The sequence below is a fragment of the Haliaeetus leucocephalus genome, unplaced genomic scaffold, assembly GCF_000737465.1.
Source record: "Haliaeetus leucocephalus isolate CR32 unplaced genomic scaffold, Haliaeetus_leucocephalus-4.0 Scaffold556, whole genome shotgun sequence".
In the NCBI taxonomy this organism is placed as follows: domain Eukaryota; kingdom Metazoa; phylum Chordata; class Aves; order Accipitriformes; family Accipitridae; genus Haliaeetus; species Haliaeetus leucocephalus.
This window is the reverse complement of record NW_010972992.1, coordinates 3,056,851-3,079,469: the sequence shown is the minus strand read 5'-3', so window position 1 is coordinate 3,079,469 and position 22,619 is coordinate 3,056,851. Positions and strand designations below refer to the sequence as shown.

General features: G+C 39.3%; 1 protein-coding gene across 2 annotated transcripts in view; it reads right to left on the bottom strand.

Annotated features, from left to right (window-relative positions):
• Window positions 1-22,619, bottom strand: part of LRRC38 (leucine rich repeat containing 38) — a 67,940-nt gene that overhangs the window by 11,491 nt on the left and 33,830 nt on the right. The window contains exon 1 of one of the 2 annotated variants that reach the window (XM_010577290.1): window positions 2,314-3,051. The exons of the other annotated variant lie outside the window; for it this stretch is intronic. Within the exon in view, the coding sequence (XP_010575592.1) occupies window positions 2,314-2,941 (628 nt within the window). The 5' untranslated portion in view covers window positions 2,942-3,051. Of the gene's footprint in view, window positions 1-2,313; window positions 3,052-22,619 lie in introns of those variants that run through there. 2 annotated transcript variants of the gene reach the window in all.

The following is a 22,619-nucleotide window of genomic DNA, read 5'->3' as shown; positions in this document are numbered from 1 at the left end:
GGGAGTCTGAATGCTGCATCTTTCAGTGAGTTGCGCTTCCCACTCCTCCCAGGAAAAGCCAGGCGAATGTGGCTTTGGACAACTATAACCAGACAAGTAATGCTAATGTGATTAGCTCCTAATGGGTGTAATGTTGTGACATCATTAAAAACTGAAAACTGGATATAAAATGCAATCAAATCATAAATCTCAGAATTAGTTTTACACTGACTTTCCAAAAGTTGTTTTGAAAGGCACTCAAGTGTGGCCATACGGTTTTAAAATGTCTTTGAGACAGTCTTTCCCTTCTGGGTTTAGTTTTGCCCTCACCTTCGTGAATAAAGTTTTGCTAGTATATTGAAGGAGACAGCCAGTATTTTTGTGTCAGCAGCTCACAACAAGCAATGAAAATGCTGACTTTGCACGCTTTTCTGCATACATGCACTAGATTTCACTGATATGACTGGCTGCAAAGATATCACAGAATATTGCTGCTGGGAACAAATGCAAATTATTTGCTTAGGCCATGTCGGGGGGACAGGTCTGATAAAACCAACCATTTGCATATTTGCTCTTTTCCTCGTCTTCCCAAATCAAATCTAACCGAAAGTTTGGAAGATCTGTATGAGCTAGTAATTTTTTTAGCTATTTGGCTGAAAATACAACTGTGGATGAGAGAAAATGCTGTGAGAAAGCATCTCTAAGCTTGCAAGACACTGGGGAACACTGGCAATACTATGGGAAAGCTCAATCACTTGAGATTTCCAGACATAAGTTTAAATACGCTTTAAAACACTGATAGGGTGGAAGAGAAAAGAGAGATGGGCTGGGACAGACTCTCAAACTGAATAGAGTCAGCCTGGATAAAGGGGAAGGAGCTAGAAGTTCATTAAAAGTGATGGAAAGCATGGGAAAAGTGGACTGATGTTTAGCATGAGAGACAGGCAAATACTTGGTTTGAATAGAGCAATCTTTAGTAGCTAAAGTATGAGGGAAGGTGGGAGAACAGGCCCAGGTTTGGTTTAGAAAGAATCAAGATGAAAGTTTCACTGAGGCAGACAGGAAAAAAACTAACACTTTTTCCTCAAATGACTTCTTCCTTAAAACAGTTGTTTTACAGCTAAGAATATTTAGGGCAACCTAGATGAGTATATTAAAAAAATGCTACCCAAGGTCATGAGCATAGGAAGAACTCAAATAACTGACTACAGACTCTGATGATCAAGAAAGGAGAGAAAAGACCTATGAATTTGTAGGCTCACTGTGTTTTTCTCCTTTTTGGTCTGAATTCAAAGAAACAGTTACTTGATCTCAACCCATTCTCCTGAGCTCTTCTCCCCCAGCCTTTTAGCTCTCACCATCTTCTGCACAGACATCCCCCCTCAGACACAGCCCAAATACCAGTGATTTCATGTCAGGTAATACCTGTATAACCTCTGTAGCCCGTAGAAAGTTTTTATTCTCCAAGCAGTTAGCCTTCTGTGAGCAGCTGGGCGGCTCAGTGGCAGGAGTTTATGCCCTAGTGCTTGTTGGGAGGCATGAACTGTGAGATGATCTCCTGCTAAAGCTGGATTAAGAGAGGCTTTGGGGTCGGGTGGGAAATGTGGAGCAAGAGTCTGGATTCCCTACACATGGCAGTCTTAATACTTTTTTTTTTTCCCTCCATGCTTTTCTGAAAATTACTGGCCCAAATACCAGAATTATATATCCTGCATTTTGGGGTGTTCTAGAGCCATTTCAATTTATTCTAGTATTGGAAGCAGTGCTATTTTAATGAAAAGAGCCAAAATCAAGCTACTGAAGAGAGTTCAAATACAGAGTATCACAACATAATACTTCCAGGAAAGGGCTGACAATCGCTGTTGCATAAAATGGGGATTTAACTCTTCTGTAGCAGCTTTATAGCTGATCAGTAAAATGAGAGAAAAATCAGTTTTCCTAAGGAGCTGGCACAGCTGCTCAAAGGGCTTATTGTAGGAAATATGTTTACCAGAGAGAAAATGAAGTCTGGAAGAGAACCAGCTCTGGGCTGAATGAATTTGAAAAGGCTCTTTCACTGCCTATGTAAGTTTAGGCTATAAATCAAAATTATTAGGGCTTAATTTTTAAATTCTATTTTGTAACTGGGAAGAGGACCTGCTGCTAAAGTGAAGCCAACATCATTTTAATGGACACGTTTATTGAAAGCATGCAATTACAGTTTGACCAAAATGCAGTTTGGGTCACTGCAGGCAGCACACAGACAATTTGACCAAGAACCCTCCTTCCCTCCAAGACACACATACATACTCCAACACAAACGTACATACTGCACTGTAAGCCACTGAGCTTTACCTTTCTGGAGCTTAGATGCATTGTCCTGTATCCAGCTGAAAAGATTGGCAAAGTCACAGTCACAGACCCAAGGGTTGCCCTCTAAGCGTATAGTCCGCAGGGAGGGAAGCGCTTCTAGGGCTGCCACATTTAGGCTTTGTAAGTTATTGTCATTCAATTCTAACACTTGGAGCTGTTCCAGGTTCTCAAAAGCAGCCTCATCCACATCCACCAGGTTATTGTTTCCAAGGCTCAATTTTATCAGTTTTTCTGCTGATTTGAATATCCCAGCATCAAGCTGTGTTAAATTATTGTAGCTTAAGTCTAAATACACCAGTTTGGTAGAACTGCTAAAAGTACCCTCTTCTAAAGAGGTCAGGGAGTTATTCCTGAAGTCCAAATAGACTAGATCTCCATAAAATATAAAGAAATCAGCTGGTATCGCCTGAATGTTGTTATCAGCTATAAGAAGTTTCCGTACATCCAGTGGAAATGGATTAGGAACACTTGGGAGTCCTTGATCCCGGCAATCTATGGTGTGGTAGTCCATACAGCTACAGACAGCAGGGCAAAAATGACCCACGGGTAAGAAAAGCAGGCAGACAAAGACAGAAAAAGGCAGAAGGCAGAAAGGAAAGCATGGCAACATCGTCAAGGATTTGAAAGCTGTGATGAGCACCACTTCTAAGAGAAAGACATTTTGCTCAGCTGAGCAGCAGTGCCTGGTACTTGTGTGTGTGTGTGTGATTGTATCCAGGAGATCACATATCATCACAGATCCGATAGCAGCAGTCTTGGGAGGGGGGAGGGAGAGTGACTGAAGGAAAGAGGGAGGGAGGCAAATGTGAGGATTTACACTGTCAGAATATTATAATGCTGTACAGTGTAAGGGAAAGCGATGATTGGGTAAACGGAGGATCTTTCAAAGGACTCCCTTGCTTTTGTGAGCTAAAAAAAGCTCAGAGCCTGTTTGCATACTTGCTGTATATTCCAGCAAACGGGAAATCACACCTGATCCTGTGACTCTGACAGCAACAGCTTATGCTTAAAAAGCCCTTCAGGTAATAAACCCTGATGAAATCAGTTGTTTTGTTTCTTCCCATATGCCTACATCAAGGTGACCAATACCCTCTAGAAATGCAAGTGAGGGTAGTATCCTGGTTGACTGCTAAGGACTGTTTTCTCTTTCATTTCTAGAACAGGGAGCAGAAGAGCAGCAAGAGGGGTGGGGAGCCCAAAGAAAAGGAACACTGACTTTTGCTGTTTCTGGATGCCTTCTCAGCTTTTAGAGCAAGCATGTTAATGTTATTTAAATATGAGCCATTGTCTTTTAACCAAGAAGTATAACCTACTGTGGCAAGAAGGAATATGGTCTCAAAATTGAGGGCTTTTTTCTCTCCTGTTTTAATGACCAAAACAGCTACCTTCTAATATGGCACTGGTAATGTCGGTTGGGCCACATGAAAGTGCAAATTGTGGATCAAATCTTCAGCTTGTTAAAACTGAACAGATTTTCTTCATTTTCAGGGGGTTGAAATATTTGACAATCAATCTGCCTGTCTCCCATGGGACAGCAGAGATGATTTTGCAATAAGGCATCTGTGTTTTTCTGACATCCCCAAATCCACACCCAGAAAGGCAAGTCCTCTGCCAGCTGCAAGCTTAACTTTTAACTCCAGCCCTCCCTCTTTATGCACATTGTGTAAGCAGACAGAAATGGGACTCCAGTGCTTGGGCCACACCTTTGTGCTATTAGGGCAGATTTTTCTAAAGAGACAGATTGTATTTGGGTGCATGTGAATATTAAAGCACAAACTCAAACACCTTTGGAAAGCTCATTCCTAGGTCAAAGAGAGGCCAGTAATCTCGATTTAAGGTCATACTTCATAACTGAATTCAGAGTATTTTTCATCCAGGACAGGGTACAAAAATTTCCTTCTAAGATAGCCTATCCTCCCAAGATACCTGCACTTAAACTCAAATAATGGAAGCAGTATTATCAACCTCTCTGTCAGTAAGTCTGTAGAAACACTGAACTGCTGGGAGGGAACGAAGAGGGAGCCAGACTGTTGTCAATAGCACCCACTGACAGAAAAAGAGGCCCAGGGCACAGATTAAAAAACATATGAACACAAGAAAACACCTCTTTTCTTACTGTGAGTGTGGTCAGACCCTGGAACAGGTTGCCCAGAAAGGCTGTGGCAGAGAGATTCAAAACCCAGCTGTGGACAGCATTGGGCAACTTGCTCTGACTCTGCTTGAGCAGCAGGATTGGACTATATGATTTCCACAGGTCCATTCCACCCTCAGCAATTCTGTGAACTGCTGTTAGGAAATGAACATGTCAGGAAGGGTTATACCTTTGAAAACCTCTCTCATATTTTGCAACACATCTTGTTTCTAATTCATAGGTCTTTTAGCTAAACCACCTTGAGCCGGCCTCTAGATCCTTCCCATAAACACACAGCCTGCTCCAGGCTCTTTTGTGTCTTGAATTACTTTTAAAACACCACCCAGAAAGAAATGGGCACAGCCACCTCTATAAATCACTAGGGCAAAGCCCAATTAAATTCCTGAGGTGATTATTCAAAATATATACCTTTAAATTACAGAGGAAGTGGAAGTTTGATAGGCTACCTCTGAATAACTCTTGTGGTCAGGATTCAATGAATCATCATCAACAAATAACTGCAACTGGTACTTCTCATGCAGAATTGATGCTTTTTAAACTTTTAAGGCCATATCTTGCAAACACTTGCTCCTGCTGTAATTTACTCTTTTTCTGCCCCTAATTCAATTAAGGCTTCAGGTCACACAGGAAGCCAGAACTGACCTTGTAATAATAATAACTTTATATAGAAAGATCTAGCGCTCTATCTAATGAAGTTATCAATACACAGGACTTAAGGGTCCCTATGGATCCTCCTATGCAGACTCACCCTTTTTCTATCAAATGTACAGACTCAGACTCTGTCGTTTTCTTTTCAGTGATGCCTCAGTGTTATTATGCCTATTTCACAGATGGGAGACTACAGACAATAAGGCACAATTTGTGAAAGATCCAAGAACACGTTAGTGGCGGGGGCAGGAACAGGACTCAGCTTCACTAAAAATTCCACCAGCCCTTGCTAAAACTACCACTCCTTTCTCTAAGAAACAGACCTGCCTTTTGCTCAGCTGCTCGTGTATTCTTTACATATCGCCCTCTGTAGGGGAGGCACTGTAAGCAACACTATCTTCACAGCTTATTCTGCATACTCATATGCAGTTTGCAATTTCTCGGCAGAATCTGTGGAGCTTTCCCAAGACGTTTGTGAAGGGGTTGGCAGGAGACTAGGGATTACTATCAGGCTCTGGATATTTTGGGATAGGTATCCCGTAGGTTTGTCAAACATCGGCCCTGCTCCCACAGCATCCAGGCAAACAGAGTTTCACTGCCAACATGTAACAGCACTGATCTTCAGCTACGCAAGACCAGCTGCAGTGCCTGCCATCACAGGCCACCTGCCATGGTTTGACGCCTTTCTCCTGCTGTCTTTGATTTCAGAGAGTTTCTTCCTGACCTGTTTTTCTCTGTGTAACATTTCCTGTTTCATTTTGTCTGTTCAGTTTTATTAATTCCTTAGCTACTGCTTATTTCTGTACCTCATCTGTTTCCCTCACAGCATAGAAATTCTCTTGAGTCTTTTTCAAGCTTCATTCACTTGCCAGACATTTCAGGCAATTTTTGATAGTAGGAAGGAGATTCTGCAAAGCTTTCTATCTAATAAGATATTAAAGCTTTACTTCTTTAATTTTTTATTTGCATCAGTCAGTTACAGTAACCTGTACTACTAAATAAGGGGTTTAGCCTGCTATCTGCTAAGTGCATAGCACCCTCTTGTGCCCTACAGGACAGCGGTCATTCCACAACCACTCTGGTCTCTCCCAGTAAGCTATTACCAAGTTTTACCATACTCCTACAGTTTACCTATGCTCTGAGCTTCACTTCTTCCTCTTCCAGTGGCCTATTAAAGAAAACCCAATCACTCCATGCAAGAAAATAAAAGATATAATCCAGGTGGTGTTCTTATGTGCTATTTTTAGAGAGGCATACAGTAAGACAGCAGAGGTGTTGCAGAGCAAGCCTAACTAATGCATAGACCTGAGAGGGGAAGCAAATGCAAGGAGCAAAGCAAGCTTCTAATTCCCTGATTGCACTAAGTCAGAGGAGACAAATTACAAACCTATTGTATGCTGCTGCTCCTGCCATTTGAATCACATGATACCTGCACAGCCTGTTACACCTTTTGGCTATTCGTTATAGTAACAGGGACACTAGATCATAATCACCTATTGGAGCTGGATTTTTTTTTTTTAAGGAATTTTAAAGCACATAGCAATAGATAATGCATATCAGGACTTTGTCTTCAACTGACACTATGGTAAAATACAAAACTGCTCCAGTGAGTAGTCTCAGAAATAAAGATACACTTCTTCAGTACTCCCAAGCAAAGCCCTCATAGCTTTCTCACCTGTTATCCAAAAATACTTCCAGTACTAAATTTTAGTTCATATAGTTTTGAAAAAGCACAAGCTTCCCGATTAGAAATTGATGTCAAACAAACCCCAAATATTCTTCTCTCCACACAGATGGGATCCCACACAGATCAAACCTTAACTATCAGCTCTTTTATCTATGATCCTGGCTTCCAGGGACCCCTAAGGCAAGAGGGAGAGAGCAGGTTTGAAAACATGCTTGTAAAACAAACAGGGTAACAATTTCATAATCAAAGAACTATGGAGGAGTTTGTGTCAAATCCTTTTGTGGAGAATAAGGAAGCAAAGACAATTTCTCTCCATACCTCCCAGTTGCTGGAGTTGAATAAGCACAACAGTAGGCAGGCTTTGGACTAAACCAACAAAGATCTGGCTTTCCATTCTTTTAATTTTCTATTCAGGATACTACTAAAAGAAACCTCTAAAACAAAACAGGGAGTGACAAGCCACACTGGTCCTGGATCTTCAGTGTGCTTGCAGTACACTGCAGTCATGGCAAGCAGCAGGAAACTAACAGAAAACCCATTCACTTTCTTGCCTAGTGAAGTAAGAAATAGCGTTGCGGAAAAACGACAGGGGTTTCACCTTTCCCTTAGAAACTTCCAGGCCTCTTCTTAGAAGTGCTCAAAACTTCCCAAAATACTTTGAGTAATGGAAGAAAAAAAGAAAGAGCAATCATAGTACAGACACACATGAAGGATTCAGATCTCAGCCAATAAATCCTTACTTACAAGAGACTGAAATTGAAAACCGTCCATCCTTATTCATATTTTTGAACAGCTAATTGAGCATATTTTTCCATGAAGGAAGTTATTATTCCAGGCTTATGCTTCATTGAGTTAAGGTACATGTCATGTCCGAGGCTGCTGTACCAGGTGCACATAATGATTGCAAAGGCTTTTCCTCCTCATTACCATACATTAGCAATGTGTCATGGGAACCAATGTTCAAACTTGAACAACTAACAGTATATTAATCAATTAATCAAACACTGAACTCAAGTGCTAAACAACATCTCTGAACAGAAGTCCCATTTTTATTCAGATATTTACCATTTTGGCTTTAGTGCTTTTTTCTTTTGAGAAAAATCTTCCCCTGCTATGATCAGGCATGTTTTTATGAATGCAGCCAAGGGGCACCTTTGGACAGTTTTCCCTCTGATCTTACCTCTAAGAAGAACCAAAAAAGCAAAAGAGAAAAAGGGTATATTACTTTGTCTTACCATTTATGGGATGATAGAAACTGTGAAGGGAACTGAAGCTTGTATTATTACACCTACCCAGTCCTTCACTGCTGCTGTCACTGCTGCTGCCATGCCACTGGGAGGGAAATTATATCAAAATTAATCAATGTGGCAGCAGCAATGATTGAATTTGAAAACTTTAGACATTGCAGTTCAGCAGCCAAATGAGACCAGCCTAAACCCATCAAAAGACTTCCATCATCTGCTCTAGACAATGTGGCTTACGCAGACATGTGGTCACTATCATATTGTAAACCATTTACAATCACTAAAAGCATTCACAAGAGATGGAACAGTGTAAATTATATTTCCTTTTTCCCTCAGGAAGGAGTTTGTATCCAGCCACTACAGTGTAGTCAACCGCTTGCCCTCTACATAGTTCATATACTGGTCCAGAATTACCACAGCTTTAAAACAAATTAAAGGTGACTAAAAGTGAAAGTTCTCCTAAGATGTTGAACGGAGATACGCTCAGGTATATCCACTGCTACTCTTGTATGTAATGAAGTCACAAATAAAGCTGGTCTCAGGTTTCTTCTCAAACACTATTTATCTGGTCAGATTTACCAATGGGTCTGTCAAGATCTGAAAAAACCTTGGGGAGATCAGAGATCTGAGATTCTTTAGAAGCTCAGAGTTTCTAAATAAGAATACATATAAGAAATCCAACATAGGATTTGTAAAAGAAAATTCATGAAAGGTGACTTTAAAGTAGCAGTTGGAGTTGAACATAACTTTCATATCTGAAACTTGTTTCAACCTGCACCTAAGTTTCAAGCAGTGAAGCTAAACAGAGAAGGAAGTTTGAGCAAATTCTCAAAGCCCCAAGATATCACAAAATTTAACCCAGCTGTGATGTAAAGCTAAGTAGGTTGTTATTTTTAACCCATGATTGCCATTATAAACATGGCACATTTGCTTCAAAAGACAGGAAACTAATAACTCTTGGGAACTGATTTCCTCCAAATCGTGCACTCCACACTCATTCTTTCTAGCCCTTCTATAGAGAACAACTGCTAAACACTTTATCAAAGCATTCAGAGGCTGAACGCACCACTGTGCAATCTGGCTGAGCAGAAGGTAAAGTATTACAAATGGTGTATGTTCTAGTGAGAAGGAGGCAAGTTTTCCTTTCCTGTAAGGAAGGAAAACCAAAATTATTCTGAAATATCTGGGAAGCAAATTTGTATTCTCTCAGTAGGAAGTATATAGTTTTAATTTGCACTCTGTGCTACCTAGAAAACCCTTTGGAGAGTCCTCTTTGTTCTAATGAACAGCAAACAGAATTACAGCAATTAAAACAGTTGATAGCTAATGTTTATAAAAACACCACATACATATTCTTTGAGTATAAAGCCCCTCCAGATCATTGGGTCTGCATGGTACAGCAGAGAGTAAAAAAACCAAAACAACAAAACAAAAAAACCCCAACAACCAAAAAACCCCCAAACAAACAAAAAAAGGACTTGAATTAATTTTCCTATTAACATTGTAATATTAATGCACTGAATGTCTTTTCCAGACCAAAGAAGATGCTCCACTTGTGAGGATTTTATGCAAATTCATACCAAATATACACCCAGCAAGAAAACAGTTCCATTTACAAAGGCACAGCTAATTTAATTGGAGGTCAAGGTCTTTTAATGACTCCTCAGTTTGCTTTGATACGGGGATTTCACAAAGATATTACAAACTACCTTCCTTGGCTGTATTAATTTAATTTATTTAATGTGGTACAAGCTAGTCACAACAGGGAAAAAAAAAAACCAGGCTAGATCTAGATTTTTTTTCTAATGCAGAGAGAAAAAAAAAAACCAAGACAATAATTTGTGCTTATTTCCCTTCTCCCATCTACCATACAGACTACTGCTGCATACACTTCATGGATTTAAATATGCAGAAAGCATGTTTGTGTCAGTGGGAATTCTAAGCATCAGTTGAGTGGTAGAAATCATAGAAATAATTATTACACCCTTCTCTGTTGCCATTTACCATAAAAATAGTTCATGAAAAATATAACTAAGTGCTTAAAAGATCAGACTGTAATTTCCAGATAGGGCTTGAAAACTGCCCTTTGAAGTGCATCACACACTCATTAAATCACATGCACCATTCCCACAAGTGTGTAATTCCATATTTTACAGGTTAATTTTGAACAACTAGTTTTCTGCAAAATAATTACTCCACAAAAATGCATCCATCTCTGCACTGGAACCATACAACATTAAGGAGCACAAAGGGACAACAAACAATAGATTAGGATTTAAGGCAAGACAAGGAACACTAAATCTTGCACTGTGTTCAAATGGAAGTAAACTGACAGAATAAGTGTGTGCAAATGTATGTTTGTGTGTATGTGCCCATATCTGAATGAATGTATGTACAGTTCCTTCTTTAAAAAAAAAAAAAGAAAGAAAAAATCAAATACAGAGAGTGCAGAGAGGGCAATCTAGCGGAAACAACTGAAAATTTGGCCCTTACACTTTATCTGTAGAGCTCTTTCTGTGGACAGAGCTGTCATCCTTTTTAATCCTATGTTAAATAAATCAAATTCCCTTTCTACGGTCAAGAAATACCTGGTTCTTTTATACCCACATGAAGAACAAAACCAAACAAAATGGTGACAAAGATCCTTGAACCAACAGGATGAAATCCTCTGACGCAAAGGACTTGTTTTTACCTTTAAAGTATGAAGTAAATGTTGAAAAGGCCCATACGCTTTACTGTATGCAAAAAAAGTTTGCAAGATGACAGAAACTCATTATAGTTACCAATCTCTTGGCATAACTGAAGTATCTACAGTCCTGTACGTGGTAGATGATCCTGGTCATTCACTTGTCTTCACTCTTTTCTATCCTCTTACAAGTTTCTCTGGCTATACAGAAGTATAGTGTCCCTTAGGGAATGCAGCGTGTTTTGACTTAATGCCTTCTGACATTTCACTCGCGTCGTTAATACGATGGGTGAAATGTCAGGTGAAATTATATCAGTGAGTGCAGCAATCCCCAAAAGGGAGATGTTTGGAGCCTTGTAATACTGCCTCTGGATATGCTTTTCAAAAACATGGTGATAACCAATGCTAATTATTACAATGACTAGCTTTCATAATTGTTTCAGAAATTACTTACCTCACCGACAATGAATTGGGGGTACTTCTCTGGTACTCAGTGATACCAAACATAACCTCCAGAATTTTATTACAGTCACACTTTGAATGGTGCATTAGTAATCACTAGCACAGCTGCTCTCTTTATCACAACTTCTTTCAGCCTACATGCTGATACTGCAGTGGTATGTAGTAGTTTTAAATATTAGAACTCCAGTGGGACCCTTAGTACTGGGAGGTGGGGCTGTCTTAGCACTTGGTTGCACAGTTCCAGCATCCAGGAGTTGTTGCACACTACTACACAGTGCTATTGCGCAAGGGGAACTCGCTGTCCTTTGTCAGGAGGTATACCTGTTTTGCATATATAATTAATGTTTGGATGAACTCCTTCATACATCTGCTTATACAGTCTTCTACTATGTTGGGGGCTGCCTCATTTCAGAGATACTAAAGCTGAGAAACATCACCAAAAGAAGCTAAAATGCAGAATTTCCTCCCTAGGGAATGTTAGTGAAGTTAATGGGCATTAGTGCTGGCAGCATGCACTGTGTAGTTCACAGTCATCACAATCTCTGGGATGGTTCTACATCTTTTTTTTTTTTTCTTCAGTAATATAAGAAATAAAGCAATCTCACAAAAAATAGAATAAGTGAAGTCTCTTAAATCTCAAATTTGAAGGGAACCCAGAAGAAAAAGTATGTTTGCTTCAGGCTTTTGTAAATTTTTCAGTAAGTTAATGGCACAGGAGATGAATATGGTAAAAATATTGTTCACATGGTAACACGTGGAATGTACTATACTCTCCATTTTCTCAGGCTGTGCTGTAAGCAAAAAGACTTTTTTAGGGATCGTGGAATGGCTGCAGACTAAAAATAGAGAAGCCAAAAATGTCCAACAAAACACTATCAACAAAAAACTAAAATTGGAAATTAATTTTAACCGCTAATTTCTGTTTTCTTTTTAGAAAGTGTTTTCAGTTTTTTAACCAGGGATTTAATTTGTTAATTCTCACATTTTCTCTATGATATTCCTCAGTAGGTTATCATCTTCCGAGTTTTCCAAAAAGTCACCTCCTGTAACTTCTGGTCAGAAATGTCTCATCTAAACATATAATGCAAGGCTTCCATTTATTTCTTGACACAGACACTTATACAAATTACTTAGTTCCTTCTACCGATGCTAGGCAAACACTTGCTAAAATTGTATGTGTGGCTTCTTCTGAAACAGATTTTACCTTATAAACACTTTATTTGCTTTTCCTGCAAATACAAGTCTATCTTCTTGCTCTTCCTTAAACAAGAAGGTTTTATTTGTTTTAAGGAAGATGGTTTGAAGTTAACTTCTTAGTAGGTGCAGAAGCAGTCTAGTTATTCAAAGCTACCACAGACAGTACTATATCTGCGTCAAAGCATTTATGTGACTATCGTGGACACAGGCATGGAATAGCTGTCAAGGCATTGATGTGGCACCCCGTGCAATCCTCCATAAAAGTTACCCACCAAGAAACAACTCTGGAGTGTTTGGAGTTACTGACAATGAAAGATTTTGATGGTGGTGGGAGGGGCACTTAGTTTAAAATCACTTTTTGTTATATTGCTATTGTTGGATCCCTAAAAGTGGGACCTTTCTTTTCACCAAAATGACATAAGAAGTCACATGTTATCCAGAAGAGCATGTCCTCTGGCTACTATTCCAACCAGGTATCACACGCTATTCCGTGGGATAGCCAAAGGAATCTAGTTACAAGTTGTACCACTGAGAAGGATTTTAATGACTAGCTTTAGAATAAGATGAATCATTCTAGATGCACTTTTGATGCTAAAAAACCCCCCAAAACGTCCCATAAAGGATTAGTTAATGCAAGTGTTTGGGAAAGCCCTAATGATTTTTAGCTTGCTTTTAGACTTGTCAGTTTTCAGAAAATATAGTATGCTGAAATATTGTCACTGATAACATGGCTACTGGGCATCACTCAGTAGAGCAGACACCTTATTGTTATTTTTAAAAAGTACTGTCTGGTCTGTCCACTGCCTTGTGGCACATCATTATTACCTTAAGTGACACAGGGTAAAAGCAGAAGGATGCAGGGTCACAGCTGCTGAGCCAAGAATAGAGCTCCATAATTCCTGATGATCTTTCTGGAAGACTTATGTGCACACAGTTTTATGCAACATAAATATTATGCACGTTAATAAAGTACAGATCAGACTCCCTGGATACATGTTCTATTGCAAAAAAAGCCATGTAAAACCCAGCATTTTACCTTAACCCACACATACAATGTAACACCTCAGGGCCTCAGTTTTCCTTTTTTAAACAGGGGAAAGGATAAAACTGCTGTAAGACTTACAAGCTATACAGGGTATAAGATATATGGCTCTAAATCCCTTATTTTAGGAGTAATCTTCTTTGCTACGAAAGATGCTGTATTATCAATAGTGCCTGCAGGCGATTAAAATTGTTAATATTCTTTGTATTGTACTTGGTGTACAGCTGCCTATGCCTACAAATACATGAATCATGGACCTCTAATTCAGTTTCCTGCAGTGAAACCAAAAAGATACTAACATTCCAATAAAGAAAAAACCCTCTGTCGTGGTTTAACCCCAGCCAGCAACTAAGCACCACGCAGCCGCTCACTCACTCCCCCCCCATCCAGTGGGATGGGGGAGAAAATCAGGAAAAGAAGTAAAACTCCTGGGTTGAGATAAGAATGATTTAATAGAACAGAAAAGAAGAAACTAATAATGATAATGATAACACTAATAAAATGACAACAGTAGTAATAAAAGGATTGGAATGTACAAATGATGCGCAGGGCAATTGCTCACCACCCGCCGACTGACACCCAGCCAGTCCCCGAGCGGCGAATCCCTGCCCCCCCACTTCCCAGTTCCTAAACTAGATGGGACGTCCCATGGTATGGAATACACTGTTGGCCAGTTTGGGTCAGGTGCCCCGGCTGGGCATGAGAAGCTGAAAAATCCTTGACTATAGTCGAAACACTACTGAGCAACAACTGAAAACATCAGTGTTATCAACATTCTTCACATACTGAACTCCAAACACAGCGCTGTACCAGCTACTAGGAAGACAGCTAACTACATCCCAGCTGAAACCAGGACACCCTCTTAATTCATTACTTACATTTAATGAAATAATTTATGGAATAGAGACAGTGTTGGCACTGGAGGGAGAATCTGCAATACTTCCTTCCACTCCTGATCTTCTGTGTAACCTTGGAAAAGTCACTACAGCACTCAGTGCCTCAGTTTCCCCACTGTTTCATATGGAAATAACTAGAAGCAGCAACAGGATGGAGCTTGAAAGTCAGATGACAGTCACCTCAAAAGCTTTCAGCATTACCATTCTAAAAGGCATGGGCTTTTAAATATTTATATTTTAACAATACAATAGTGCCTTGATCCGAAGACACAAGTAGATGGCTTGGGGCTATTAAAGTGGTGAGCAGGCCTCCAAGAGAGCAACTATCTCATTCTCCTTTGTGTCCTAGAATTAGTTTATGCAAGACAGGTCTTGCAAATACAGAGCAAAGCATAAAACATTTATTTCCTAATTTAAAGCATGAATTAACTTACCCCTTAGATAGGAAAATCCTGCATTTGGACTGCCTTCCCTTCTCTCCCTCTCCCCTGACAAGCTAATATCACAAAAAGTGATCTCATGCAATGGTCTGAGTAATGCAAAGATAAGGTCTATCTTTGTGAATTCCAGTTTAATCACATTCCTCTACGTCCACCTTCTAAACTCAGACTGGGACTCCACCCCTCTACACATTCTCAAGTCATCATTTCATTTTATCCAGACATAAATGATTTATAGTGTAGTTCAGAGAATAATCAAGCCCTGAATCTAATAACAGTTTTAATTATGATGAATGTTCATTAGATTTTTTTTGGTGTCCTCTATTGTTCTTGTTTCCCTTGCTATGATAGTTATTCACTTTATTTTTCAGGAAAACAATCCAATATTATAAACATTTGGCAAAAAATATTTGTAAAGCCATGCTATTAGTCTAGTATTTCTGCTAGACAAAGCACTAGCAGTTGCAGCTGAGACTCTTTATTAAATTCAGTGGTATAGCATTTCATTTTAAGAGATTACAGTACCCGATTCAGTTACGTGTCAGTGGAATAATATGTGAATTAATTCAGATTTTGCAACAGCTGAAACATCCATGATTCCTGCCCTGATTTCAGTGCTTGGCTTCATTTTCATTTGAGGTACCCTTTGCCCCTTAATAAAATTCTTCAAATTGCTGCTATTTGTTGAATTTGGTTGCCAGTCAGAAGGTGAGCTGGGGTTACCACAAGGGCTGTCATTTCAAGAAAACCCGTGGTTTCTACTGTTGAAAGATCACTATGCCTTATTTCTCTCAGCAAACTCTTCACTGAAGCATGTCTTTTCATACCCATTTGGACATGTAGCCAGGGTGGAAAAACATGCTGCTGCTTGAAGATGTGGCAAAAAAACTGTAGCCCAAAACCTTACTTGTCTGGAGCATATTTCTCTACTCCATTTCCTCACCGGGACTAGGGAAGTGGTGAAATCCAGCCCTGCAGTGAGTGAATTTTAAACAAAACAGTACCTGTGAACGTATCACTCCCCCTGGTGGCTGCAGAGTACTATGTAGATGGTCTCTTTCTGTTTATTCATTTATATTATTTGCAGATAAATCCCAGTTATACGAAATATGGCACAGTCAGGAATGGCCACTGGAGAACATCACTTTGCACTCACTCCTTCCCCACATTCATAAGTATCCATCCCCACAATCATCCTGCTTTTCTGTCCCCGCCTGCCCTCCCCCCATTTGAAACACAAACTATTCTTTCCACCAGCTTTTGTTCATCTCCGCAATTCCTTCATGAAGCTGCTTATTCTTGGGAACACGCTTTGTATACAGAAAGGAAAAGAAACCACATTCTTTTATATGTGATTCCTCCCTAAAATCAAAGTTGAAACAGGAATTCTGTCATGGAACTTAATGGGGGTAATATTTCTCATTTATTCATCCATGTGCATTTCATTTATTCTAAAATACACACAAACTTATTCAAAGAGACAATTACTCATTTACAGAAAAACAGGCTGCACCCATACGCTGTGTGTGCCTTAGTCCGTCCATCTCCTTGTAAACACAGGCGAATCCTGCCCCACGCTGAAGATGCCCAGACAATTGATGGCCTGGCTGCTAGGACACAGTATGGCTTCAAATAGTACAGGGATTGTGCTGGGTTCTGCTTGAATTCCAAGCAGGTGTGATCTCAGCCACATTGTCAGGATTGCAACTTTTCTTGGTGCAGTTTCAGCACACTAACACAATGTGTATTCAAAAAAAATAGGACACGTAAAATCCTAATGACAGGCGTTTGCTTTATCTGTATAAACTCACTATAAAAGCAGTGAAAGTCTTTGAAAGTATTAAGAAACAAACTCATAGAACCATTCTGTAATAAATGAGAGACTGAGTACACAGTACGTGTGTGTTTTTCCCCCCTTTTGGCTCCATTGCTGTGTTGCTTTCCTTATATAACTGTTCTAGTTAAAAGAACACTACTGACCTAAGAAAACTTACGTCAACCTTATAATTTTTTGTTAAATACATGGTGGTCATCCACAGGTTTAAAAGTAGTAAAGAGTGGGCATTCCATATTTAACTGTGAGTCACTCCATTGTATGTCACGTAGAGACAACTGCTGGCAGACTTTGGAAAGACTTTTTCTGGGTAAGGTACTTAATGACAGAAACCCCAACCCGTGTCCTCAGGAGCATGCCCACTCCCTACACCAGCTCTTACACTGTATGTAACCTGTTGCATTCCATGAAATTTATGTTTTCAGGACTGTGCCCCCAGAGAACTTCACTCTCTCAGGAGAAAGCTTTATTGAGAAAGCAGCTGAGAAGCTCTGCTCCAGAGGTCTTTTATAAACAACCAACACACATATCCTCTTGGGAAAGGCTGTATAGACTATCTACCAAATCTGTCTTACTCCCTTCACATAGGTATTTTGCTTCAGGTAGGCAATGGTGTTACTCAAAGATTTTAATTCATGCTTTTGTGTTAAAGAGCTCCAATTAATCTGCTTCTAATGAAGAGCTTTACAGTACGAACAAAAATAATTTCAATTTTGAAATGATAAAAGCAGGAAATAAAAGTCACTTCAACATCAAATCACAGACTTTGAAACATCATAGAGAAATCTTGACATTTTACATAGACCAACTTGGTCTTACATAAAACTACTGTGTAGCCCTCTCCAACCTTTCCCTCTCCCAGCCCATCTTAATCAAGTCTTTTCAGGACTGACTGAAATGGCATCATGGAGAAAAGCAGCTTGTACAAAGAACAATCGCCCATAAATCTCGAATTAAACTATTGCAAGTGTAGATGCTTACTTCTTTTCCCTTGAGTACTAGTTTATTTTGAGAGTCAACTCAATACATCTGGATTTCCTTGCTAGGATGGGACCTGCCTGCTTCAGAATTGCTCTCTCCATCAGCCTGTTGTATAGCCCTGAGACACTGGCTCAGTGTGTGCTCGTTTGTCAGATCATAAAATATTTTAGGTTGCCTCGATGCCCCATAGATTGGAGCACTGGTTTTTGAACACTGGTATATATTGATTCTGGTGAAACTGAGTTATATCAGCTGAAAATCTAGCCCCATCTCTAAAACTGGCTGATAAATATCATTACTACTCTAGCTTAAGATCTCTAACTTCAAGCATTGTTGCAATTTTCCGACTCAATTATCTCTCTTCTCTGCATCTGACAGCTAGGGTTGCTCACACATCTGTGCATATAATATTTTACAGTCAGGAGCACAGATGGTCACGGAACAGGATTTGATTTATAGCTGCTTATCTTAGAAATAGCTGCATATATGAATATTAGTATTTGTCAACACTAATACCAATCCCTTCCCATAGGACACATTTTACTTTTCAAACAGTGAATTATTCTTCTGTCTTATATCAGCTGGAAGTCTGACTTCACATCAAAAGTGGTGTCCCTGTCAGTCAGGAAAGCTTGCCTGAAACACAAATAGGGTGAAAGCAGCATCCTCCAGTTCTCCCATTCCCTGACACCTGCCCAATGAAAAGCTTCTGGATTGCCATTTTAAAAGCTAGAGGCTAAAATGCAAGATATGAGAATACATACCAAATGCATTTCCAGAAACGAGAAACTAAAAGCACAGTGACTCAAACCCAAAAGCTACCACAAAGCCACGGCTATTTAAGGCCTATGCAAATCAATGAAAGAGATAGGATGAACTTCAAGAATATGTGAATAAGGGAAGGTAAAAGCCATTTCTGAGGACAAGGGCCTGTAGTTCTGCAAAAGCCTTCTAAGAATTACTTCCATGTAAATAACCCCATAAGATGGGAACATAATCATCCATACTCTCAGTTTAAATTCTACTATGTACATCTAAGTATGTGCATGTACATATACAGATGACTTCTCTCTATATACACACATATAAAAAGGCCACACAAATAAATGTCTCATCTCTTGAGAGAGGAACATCCAAATTACCCCTCTACCATCCCACAAAGTCTCACAAGTTGTCAGAGATTGTAGCATGGTGACAGATTCAAATGTCCTGGCTTCTGCCTGCTTATTACAGAATTTTCCATGAATGTGCAGCTCCATGTGCTGCTAGAATTTCTCTTTCCACAAAACCATCTCCAGTACAAGTGAAATCTTAGCTTACAACATCTCCAGTACACAGAAAGTAAACCCATATTTTCCCTTCCTACTCTTTCACTTTTCAAAAAGTGTAAATTAAGCATTCAATTTGATGATATCTTTTGCAAATCTGCACTGTAACTAAAAAGATACTGTCTCTCTCTGTTGCCAAATTTCCTGTTGCTGTACCCTGGGGGAAGCTGTGGGCCCTGCAATATTTGGTCAGAAGCATAAAAACTGTTTTCTGCAAGCTTTATTAATTTTCAAGCCATTTCCTGTTTTCCCTTTGCAGCCAAACCCACCCCTTTTGGCAGGTACTGAAATATAAAAACACCCGATTCAGTTTGAGGAAATGTTCTATTACTTGAAAGAGGAGATCCAGAATGATAGGTACAAGTTTTCATTACCTGCTTTCAACAAGGCAACTTTGCTTTACTGTGAGGTAATCTTTCAGCAAATCATGCTGTCTAGAATTGCCCATCTCAATTTTTGAATCCTTCACGTAATAGATTTAGTCTTAGAAAACATTGTATAAGTCACAAGCAGAGCGTGTCCACAAAACAAATTCTTCTGGAAGTGGGAATAGAAAGCAAACTCTATTCATAGGTTATATTTTTCAAAACTGATGTTTAGGCAGCTTCTTTTGATATGTAACCCAAAACTATAGAACCTTCTGTCCAGTTTGAGACACTAGAGCCTCAGTTTGCAGAAGTGACAACCATGCACAGGCTCAGACAATTTACAGGAGCTCTGCATGCTTGGCACTCCTGAACATCAGTCCTAGAAGATGCAGGTGTCCTCAAAGGGTTTCTAAAAAAAAAGAAAAAAACAAAACAAACAAACAAAACAAACAAAAAACCCGGTCACACCCACCCACCCAAAATCAATTCTGGTAATACAGCCCTAAAAAGTTTAGACCTTGATACATATAATTCCTTGTGTTTTAGAGATAGCTGTAGTGAAAAGGGGAATAATTCCTGAGATATTCCAGGAAAATGGTAATAATTTTGTTGTCATCCAAGTACAATTAAGAGATTCATGCCACACCTGGAGCTCTGTAACAACAGTCCCTTCTTCTCTCCAGCCCATTTACCCCAGAAGCTGAATCAGCAATGTCCCCAGAGTTCATTGTCACACTTTGCCCTACATAGCATTCCTTACTTTTTGGATGATAGTTGCAGGGAAAAGAAATCTGGACCTAGGTTTTTGAGGTGTAAATGAATTAAAACTACACATACTGATCATTTCATTCAGAAATGCAATCAGTTCCAGAATAAATGGCCAAACAAATTGCCAATTATAAAGCCAAACCAATACCAGAGAAGGGAGCATCATAAACCACTACGCTTTCAGAAGAGTGTACTTAGGCGGACTGACCAACCCTAATACTGCAAGCAACCATACATAGGCATGCACAATCATAGAACTCAAGCTGCCTACATTTACCCCCTGCATGACATCTCTCTTATCAGCAGAGTTATACAGAATCAGTGGCAAGGCTGCCCTTGCTGATACTGGAGTTGCCGTTTAAAGGCCTGGTTCAAAACCCATTTATGACAACAGGGAGCCTTCCATTCCCTTCAGTGCTCCTGGGTTCATACTGCAACATTGACTGATTCAGGGAAAAACATACCATCCCACACGACTTCTGCCACTGAGGTGGCGGTGGATACAGCCTTCTACTGTGCAGGATATAACCACTATTTTCCTACTCCCCCAGCTAAGTTTCATTCTTTGCTCTTACTAAGCTAGAGACAGCCTAAGCCTCTCACAAGGCTGTGCAAATGACTGATATGGTCAGACGGAAAGAACAGATTATGAAATGAAAAAATAAGGGCTGCTTGTACTCTAGACCCTTTCCACCTCCTCCCTTAGGCCACTGTGATTAAAAACACATAGAGCTGCCCAGCCAAAAAAAACAAAAAAAAAAGTGACCCATGCACTCATATCCTGGCAATTTGTGGGTATTGTCATAACACACCCAGAACAAAAAAGACCAAATTACAACATCTCTGCATAGACCTAAACCTCATTTCATTGCAGAATTTGAGCACATGTGCAAGTCCATTATCAATCAGCAGACATACACTTACCTATAGGTACACACTTACCTTCTATTTTGAAACAAACAGACCATGTAATTAAGTGCTGATTTAAATGCAGATGAATTGTTAAATCAGAACCTTAGAATAACTCCTTTAATTTCACAAAACCTATTGGCTTAACAGAATTATAATACAGTGAACTATAGTTTAATTAAAAACCCCTTCATTTGGTACAGTTCAGAGGAAAACTGCTCCCTCATTGCTCTCTGGTTCCATACCCTCTCCCAAGGGTATATTGGCTCTTCTGAAAGAATTTTGTTGATATTTTAAATCAGAGGGCTCTGCAATGGCTAATCTCCTTACTCAGCAACATGCTCACTAGAAGGCAAGTTCCTGTCATGGTTGTCATTAAGGAACAATTTCATCCCAAGATGACAATTAGTAAGACATTCCTGGCTTTTTCACTAATTTGTTTTGCATCTGTAGGCAAATTTCTTTCCCTTTGTTGCACTTCGATACTGTGATAGAAGCTGATTTTATTAAATTCTTCATAGTTCAATAATTTTATCTAAAGAGTTTTTCTTTAAGGAACAGGCTGGAGCAGGAGAAATAGGCTTATTGGGAAGAATAATAGAAATGTTAAAAAGTGTTGAAGTAGCCACTGGAACTTGGACATCTCCACTTCCTGAAAGCTCAAAAGCTCCAGTTCTATACCCAGAATAGAGTACAGTTTAAAGGAAGAACTGATTTAATTAAGCAAATAGCTTATCCTTCTTTAGAAGGGCTTATTCCTAAACCCGAGACAAATTTGTTTATATGAATAATCATAAAAATTAAAGGTCTTCAGAGTACCTTCAAAGAAAGTTGAATGAAATCTTAAAAATACTTTCTTTTTGTACCCGATGAAAATTTGTTAACATTAAAAAGTCACTGTTTGTTCCAGTTTGTCTTTCATAGTGTGCTAACATTCATTTTTGTTCTGAAAATACATACAGAATTCCAAATGTTCCATTCCGATAAGGTGAAAAATGATTCGTTTTGATTTTTCCAAGTAAGTTTTAACAAAACTGACATACTCCCCTACCAAATTTCAGTTTCATGTGAGTGGCATTTCTGAGTAAGCAAACATTATTTTAAATAAATTCAAACCAGCATTAACAAGGAATAACTAATCCCAGATTTTAAGATTCAAGACATGCTGAAAGTTAGTATATGGGAATATTTATTTCACTGTTTTTCTAAAGACAATAAGCCAGTATTGCTTGTTGTTTCTTTGGATTAGCATTGACTGTTTTCATCCTACTCTCCTAGTGATCTTCAATACAAAGAACACAGTTATAGCACCATAACTTATATCTATAGCTAACAAATTCTTTTGGCACCTATCACTTTCAAAAGTAAACCCCTATGGAAGGTGTTGCATTTCCCATTTGCAGCCCTCTTTACATCACTGTATCATTGCTTATGTTTAGACTTGCTTTGGTCCTTCATAGCGCAAAGTGTTGTGGGGTCTTAATGACAGGTCTGACTCACATTCACTGAGCAAAACAACCTAGCCATGTTTCAGGTTTTTTTTTGGTTGGGTTTTTGTTTTGTTGTTGTTTTTTTTTAAAAAGATAAAACCTCTCCCACAAGCCTGCCCCAGTCTTCCGCAGAGGTTACCTCCTCCACAACTGTCA